General features: G+C 34.5%; 1 protein-coding gene across 1 annotated transcript; it reads left to right on the top strand.

The window, feature by feature from the left end:
- LOC104776890 (dof zinc finger protein DOF1.4) lies at positions 904–2,899 on the top strand. Its single transcript, XM_010501053.2, has 2 exons — positions 904–1,150; positions 1,343–2,899. Exons 1-2 carry the CDS (start codon positions 1,085–1,087, stop codon positions 2,300–2,302), a joined length of 1,026 nt encoding a protein of 341 aa, XP_010499355.1. The 5' UTR covers positions 904–1,084; the 3' UTR covers positions 2,303–2,899.

Genomic DNA, 8,059 nt, shown 5'->3' with positions numbered 1-8,059 from the left:
AATGATAGTGGTTTAGGGTTTTAATTTCGGATTATAGATAAAAGAATATGAAACAAAGATACAAGCTCGTATAAAGAGAAGATGATGAGTGGGTATAAATCTTCACCAATCTATGAAGGTTTCTAAATTTTTTGTGTTGTTTTACTAATGGAGAGTCATATATAGTATATTTGTTCCTATACAATTTCTGAAGTTTAACGGCAATGCACTCCGGCAAACAGGCCATGACAAGTTGGAGATATACAGTGGAGACCATAAGATACGTAAAGACAACATTATAATTGCGGGTAAAATTAAGGGATATTACTTCTATATTAAGTTATTAACAAAAGGTTCAACAATTTATTTTTCAATCGATTGTGTATTTTATTACACGGTTAAAGTTACATATTTTGTTACTTTATTCTAATAAATTAGATTCAAATACAGATCATCAGATACTTATGAAAATAATTGGATGGCAAAACAATATCTTAATGTCTAAACTAATACAAATCATTTGTGGATCAAAGGTTTAAATTAAACTTTCACGGTTAATTTTATTTTAAAAACTGATAAATCGCTGATACTTTATCTTATGTTTTAAAGTAGAAAATAATGAAAACGATTTTACTAAAAGTCGGTCAAGGAAAAAGATGTTTTTATTTTAGTACAGAAAACTCAATTTGTTAATGTAATTACAGTAAAATGAGCAAATCTTATTTAAAAATTAGTAGCAATTTATAGAACAAAGGCCATCTTGAACATCTCTGTAGCAAATCTTATTTAAAAATTAGTAGCAATATTATTAAGTACAACTCGAGAAAACCCTAGTGCAACTCACACATATTATATAAAATCAATAGTGGCACGAATAACAATATTACAAAAAAAAAATAAAAAAATAAGGAGCTTAAGAAACCATCTGTCAAGAATCTTTGTGCTTCTTCAATCTTTGAAAGTTAAAACAGTAATAATAGCTTCAGTAGCCAACAGCTCTTTGTCTGTACACTGCTGGTTTCAAAAGGATTCTCTTTTATAGAAGCGAAGAAAAACCAAAAAACAAAAAAAAAACAAAAATCAAAAGAGCTTAATCAAGAAAGATATGTTTGGCAATTGTGACCAGAAGAAGAAGATGCCTATCATCAGCTCTCTCAACACCAATCCACTGGTCTCTCTCTCTTTTTTCTCTTATTACCTTTATAATTTTATCTCTTTAAATAATATGACCCATTAAATTTTTTGTTTCTTAGCTTTTGGATCCGAATAATATCCTCTTGTCCTCTCGTTGTTCTCTTGCCTTTAGTTAAACCACACGATCTAAACATCTCTTCTCTCTTTCTTTTTCTTCCTCTCTTCTCAGGCGAGTATGCAGAGCAAGAACATGATCGTGGCTTCATCTCATCATCATCATCAGCAGCAGCAGCAACAACAACAACAACAACAACCGCAGCAGCCGCAACCGCAACTTAAATGCCCTCGTTGCGATTCGTCGAACACAAAGTTCTGTTACTACAATAACTACAGCCTCTCTCAGCCGCGTCACTTTTGCAAGGCTTGCAAGAGATACTGGACGCGAGGTGGGACTCTCAGGAACGTTCCCGTAGGCGGTAGCTACCGGAAGAGCAAACGAATGAAACGGCCATCAACATCAACCGCAACCACTGCAGCCTCCACTGTCTCGACGACGACTTCTTCATCCCCTAATAACCATCATCAGATCTCCCATTTCTCTTCCATGAATCATCATCCTTTGTTCTATGGTTTATCAGACCATGTGAGTAGCTGTAATAATCTTCCAATGATTCCAAGCCGTTTCAGTGATTCTTCAAAGACTTCTTCATCAAGTGGTCTAGAGAGTGAGTTTCTCTCATCTGGGTTTAGCAGTCTTAGTGCCCTTGGATTAGGTCTTCCGCATCATATGAGTCATGACAACACCATTAATGGTAGCTTCATCAACAACTCCACAACAAACAAACCTTTTCTTCTATCGGGTCTATTCGGGTCCTCGATGTCTTCTTCTTCCTCTACTCTTCTCCAGCACCCTCACAAGCCCATGAACAATGGTAGTGACATGTTGGGACAATCCCATCTCCAAACCCTAGCATCTCTTGAAGATCTGCATGTTGGAGGTAACAATGACGACATGAACAAAGGAGGAAAGCTTGATCAGATCTCTGGGAACATTAATGGGTTCATGTCATCATCATCTTTGGATCCTTCAAACTACAACAACATGTGGAATAATGCAAGTGTTGTCAATGGAGCATGGCTTGATCCAACAAATAATAACGTTGGATCCTCCCTCACCTCCTTGATATAAACAAAAAATTTGGTTATATGATCATCTATAACTAGCTAGGGTTTACCTTCATCACTTTTTTTTTTCCCTTTTGTTGTGAGATGAGAGAAGAAGCTTGGATCAGAGAGATCTAATCATGGGGAAAGTTGATCTTGGCACCATATATAAAGCTCCCTCGGATCCTCTTCATCTCACCATCTCAATCATCTCTTCCTTCGCGTTGTTCAAGAAAAACAAAAGAGGTTCAAGATTGGCTCAAGCCTCAAGGTTTACTATGGTCTACTGTTAAATCCACTCGAGGTAAATTATATGTGTATGTACATAATATGGTCCTGACTTTGATCTTTTTTTTTTTTTTTTCGTTTATGTAATTCTAAGGTCCACCACATGGGTTGGTGTTTCTTTTCATTGGGATTAGGACGGTATATTTGGCTTAATTTGGGGTTCTCATGGGGTCCGAGAACTCTCAATAGTTTTCAAGTTCTATATCTTGTTTTAGTTTTACATTTCTTTTTGTGTGACTTTCATTGGGTATACAAACAGATGGAGGGTGTGGTTTTGTGTTGTTTAACTTTGATTATTCATGTATGAGTTATGTTCTTACGGTGCTTTTCGATACATGCATGTCCTTGTACATATTTATAATCACGGTAGATAGAACAACGAAGGAAATGTGGATGACTTGAATTGGCTGAAATGAAAATGTCCTTTAGCTAATGTCAAATGGGAGATTCCCTAAATACGTTAAAGTTATTAGAAACGACGTCAATGAATAAAATGAATCGAGACATATATAGAATATTTTTATTTTGTACGTGTACATACTTAGACCGACAAAGCAAACAAACCTGGTTAGATATTTAATATCAAATATGACATATATTGCTTATAATTATGTCATATTGATGATCTTGTTCTTTAGCATGTTATAACTCAAGGTTTCACATAAGCGAGCTATATACATGAACGCAAGTTCTGGTCCAGACTTGGAGTGTAGTGTGGTGTCTTTGTAAAGTGGGCATGTTCGTTACCAGTTTCTTTATGTCATTTTCTCTGTAATGATTCTTTCCGTGCAAGAGTTGGAGATTGTTTATTCGTTAAACATTTGAGTCGGTATCCTTTCGACACATCAGTTTTGTGCGGATGATTTACGGATTTAATTTCAAATAGCACACATCATAAGAATTTTGTCTTATGATGAGATTTGGACGGATCCATGCAAGATCCAGGGTTTAGCTATGGTGGTTAACGAAATCAAGAGAAATCGAGAGAAAATAGAACAAAAGAGAGTTCGGAGAAGAGATTTGAGTTTGTTGTTGGTGTGCTAGAGTTTCATCTGATGGTGGGCACATCAAAAGAAAATAGAAGGGTCGGATCCGGATATCTGGTTTTGTTGAACGGATATTTGTACCCGGATATCCGATAGCCACAAATCCGAATCCGGATAGTACTTTCATGTATCCGTTAAATACGGATCCGGATCAGGAGAGTCCAAAAAACCCGGATATCCGTTCCGTTTACAAGTCTACAAAATATAAACCATGCGGACTTACAAGTACGCATGTACTTATAAATTATAATCTAACTACGCACGTACTGATACATATAGTTATTACAATCCTACAAAAGGGTTTTGCATTTGCATTTTAGTTTCATGTGCCCCAATCTCATATGTCTTGTACATGTCTTACATCATATTCCCTCAGTCTTTAAAAAATTGATGTTTTGACCATTTATTAAAATTTTGTTTATGAATCAATGTTTAATTACTTCTTTCTAAAAAGAGAAAATATAAACTTTAGATAACATTTCATGTGGAGAAAAATATAAAATAAAAAACACTTTAATTTTTTTAATGTAGAACATCAATGTTCTAGGGATAAGACAAAGATTTCTAAAACATCAATCTATTAGAGACAGAGAGAATATGTACAATCTCCAAAGTCTCGATTGAAATATATATTTAAATCTAAATATTTGAAACTGTGATTTTCTTTGCTGATCCATATAATTATAAAACCGAGTAATTACAAAAGTATTTTCTTTGCTGATCTATTTATTTGGGTTGATCAAAATATATAATCATTCTTTTCTTTACTGTCTTTTCTTTAACTTGGACATCAAATTTCTATGTTCGCTTTTTTTCAATGAATGGTAATAAATCCCATATAACTTTTTTTAGGGAAAAAAAACTAAAAAATATATCATCTATTTTTTGTTTGAAAGTTTAATAGTATAGAGATATCGTAACACCCGCAAACCAAATAGTATGTTTTGGGGGTGGGTGTCGATTGACACCAACAAATTCTGGTTCGACCGAGTTGATTTAAATTGTCGATTTGATCCCGTTTGGTTCAAGTGAATCCCTAATCGACATATATAAGGGGGAAGTCGACGTTGGGAGAAGGAAAACCCTATTTTTTGTCGACACCCACATGTCTGACACTTGTTTCTCTGGTTTGTTGTGTTGTTTGTGTTGCTTAACATTGGAATCTCAGCTTCTTGTGTGCATAGCCCAATAGATGAGATGATTACCTCACCGAATGTTTATGACAATTCTTATGCATCTCAATTTGTGTTTGTGGTGGAGGTAAAGGCAAAATGTGATAGTGCAATCAATGCGATGAAAATGAGGATGTTCTAGAGGCTTGATTGATTGTGGACTAACTATTGTTAGGTTGCTAGAATGGAGTCGATAGAACATTGTAGCATGTTGGAATTGATTATTGACTTTGTTGGTTTATTGGTTTTTTATTGTTGGATTCTTTATTGGTTTAATGGTATTGCTTGGTTATCCAATCCGTTGTTGTTGATTAATGCTAGGTTGTTAGTGGATATGAAACCACTATAGATTATAATATATATAAAAAATGAGAAGGGTTATTTTCAGAAATCGCTTACTTATTACAACGGAAGCACATTTGCTAATATAACATTATATTTGTAAGATTTAAATAGTAAATCCTTACCATTTTAATAAATACCACAACTTAAAGTTATAATTTGTAACATTATTAGTGTATATACGTTATTTCCTTACAAACCGGTGCACATCTTAACAAATCTCTAAATAAATCATTTCCTTATACATAACTAAACAACTCTCTTATGTTTTCAAACCAGAGAAGAACCAATGAATATGCAGAAGCCACTTACATAGCGTCGTGTGTTGGGACAAGAAGCCCAGTCAGAATCAGCTAACAAAGTAAAAAATATACTAAATAATTTTTTTTTTGGATGTAAAGTATAGATCAGTAAAATCATTTACACTTCTAATGTAAAAACAATTTAATAAGAAGATCATAATAACTAAAGAGAGCCACATTCTCCTATCTATATATAATTTCAATGAAAATCATGATTGTTGGGTTATCAACCATGAATAATCCTAACATTCGTGAATTTCAATGTCAAAATAGAGTTGGCCAGCGGTGATTTGTTGTCAACCATTCATGAATTTAAAGACCATGTACAAATAGAGTTGGGCAGTGGTGGTTTGTTGTCCATCCTATTTTTTTATTTTTAGGTTGAACTAAACCGCCGACGGATTTTTCCGTCATACGCTGCTACCATTCATACTTTTAATGTTCTTAAATTGATTGTTATAATTTTTAGTTGTATAAGGATAGACACTAATACCCGTTATTCATATTCGTCCCATCTCGAAAAAAGGTATTCATGATCTTAGGGTCAGATAAAGAGTATTATAATTCTATTACTTCCGGATAAAGATCGAGTATTGAGTATTCATTTTTTAATACCTATCCATTATCCAACCAGTTATTTGATTTATTACTTGACCTGTAAATATCCGCTTTTTAATGTTTATATAAGTCGGATATCCATTCTACACTTAAAGTGATTTAGAATAATTTGTAACATAAAATTATAAGTGTTTTTTTGTTATGAAGTTGTAGTACAATTTTTTTTTTGAAAAGATAAATAAGTTTTGAGTTTACCCAGGTCAAATTAATACATGTAATCATTATGAATGTAAATATATATTTAGAAAATAGTATAAATCATGGAAAAAAATAGTATAAATATCATATAATGTTCTGAGTTTTTCTTTTATAAAAGCAGAAGCTAAAACTATATATATATATATATATAAATAGAAATATATATACTTTAATATAGTTTAAAATAATCAATAAAAAACCAAAGCCCTACTAATACATAATGAGTTTGCAAACATAAAAAATTGTTAGGAATTTTTAGGCCAAGCTGTATACTTTTATTATTCACTTTATACTTCAAAATGTTTATAATGACCCATGCAAATTTATTTTAACAAATGTTGTTTAATTTATTTTAACAAATGTTGATCACCATAATGTAGCCACAAGTTACGGCTTTTTAATTGCCAATGTTTTTCTTCCTCTCCATATGCAGTACTGAGACATCTTTGAAGTTCATGTAGTTGGTCTAAGGAGATAGCCGGATTGGTGTGTGCTACATCGATTTCCTGAGTCAATTCTTTGATCTATATAGCAGAGTTGGTATTATGGTTTCGTTTCCATTGTGAAATGTCTTTCCTACAGTGACAGATTTGTTCATAAAGAGACCTATCTTGTGAGTCAGAATCGGACCAGCTGTGCTGTACTACATCGTGAAACTCTTGGAGTTCGCAGAGTCGAGTATCAAATTGAAAAGGTTTCATACCTCTGTCCGTTGTACGTTTGATATTTATTACTACTGGACGATGATCAGATTCCACCATTTCCAAATAAATAACTTCAGATGCAGGGAAAGTAGCTTTCCATTGATCATTAGCCAATGCACGATCGAGCCAACATTGAACTGTATGCTTCCATCGTTTTCCAGACCAAGTCATATTATTTCCTTTGAAAGGTAAATCAGAAACTTTGCAGATATTAACCATGTTTCTGAAATCTGTGAAGCTCCAATTTCCTCTTACACGACCACCTCGTTTCTCATTGTTATTAAGTATCTCATTGAAGTCACCACACATTAACCAAGGACCATTTCTGTTTGTTGATATTCGTTGTAAACGTACTAAAAGGTGATGTCTCAGTTCACGTATTGGGTGACCACAAACACATGAGAAATAGACAGAAACATATTTATTATTGATTTTGCAGTCAATGATCTTTTCGTTTACATCATAAAAACAAACAGAAACAGTCTTCTTCCATAACATAGCTAAACCACCCCCTATACCCAAAGGAGATACACACTTCACACAATCATATCCCAACTGAGGTGCAACGTCGTGAACGATATCATCTGGGTTCTTAGTCTCGATCAGAAAGAGTATGTTCGGGGAATAAGTTGCCTTAATCCCTTTGAGGCGTCGAACTACCAGGGACCCTTTCAAGCCCCGGCAGTTCCAAAAGGTTGTATTCATGGCGCCTCCGGTGGCTTACGGCCCACCGTACCATCACCTTGGTTGATCGGGACTACTCCTTCCATGTCGAATGGTGCCTGCTCTGTTGGTACCGCTTGCATCAAAAACCAATTGCGTGTCTCGAGTGTCTCAGATTGTCGTACATTTCTCTTTGCACAGCATTGTTGAGTGTCCTCAGAAGCAATGGTATGGCGTGTATCACAGCAAAGTAGTGGAAAGATCACATTGTATTCATGAGTAGATGAATCAGTCTTTCACTTCTTAGACACAGTAGGGTTGTTATCATTCTCTGTTTTGACATGAGCAAGTGCACTTACGTTTTGTGGCAGTTCTTCAGGATGGTCGTCAACTGGATCCTCTGGCTTATAGTCAGGGTCATTATCTTCATCCGATGGTGGTGGAGGGGG

The sequence above is a fragment of the Camelina sativa genome, chromosome 3 (genome assembly GCF_000633955.1).
Source record: "Camelina sativa cultivar DH55 chromosome 3, Cs, whole genome shotgun sequence".
NCBI classification, from domain to species: Eukaryota; Viridiplantae; Streptophyta; class Magnoliopsida; order Brassicales; family Brassicaceae; genus Camelina; species Camelina sativa.
This window is presented reverse-complemented; position numbering and strand designations above follow the sequence as displayed.

Bases quoted from the DNA above. Each gene is read 5' to 3' on its own strand.
- LOC104776890 (XM_010501053.2), top strand. From the start codon at position 1,085: ATGTTTGGCAATTGTGACCAGAAGAAGAAGATGCCTATCATCAGCTCT. The intron at 1,151-1,342 runs GTCTCTCTCTCT...CTCTCTTCTCAG, and splicing joins CTCTCAACACCAATCCACTG to GCGAGTATGCAGAGCAAGAA.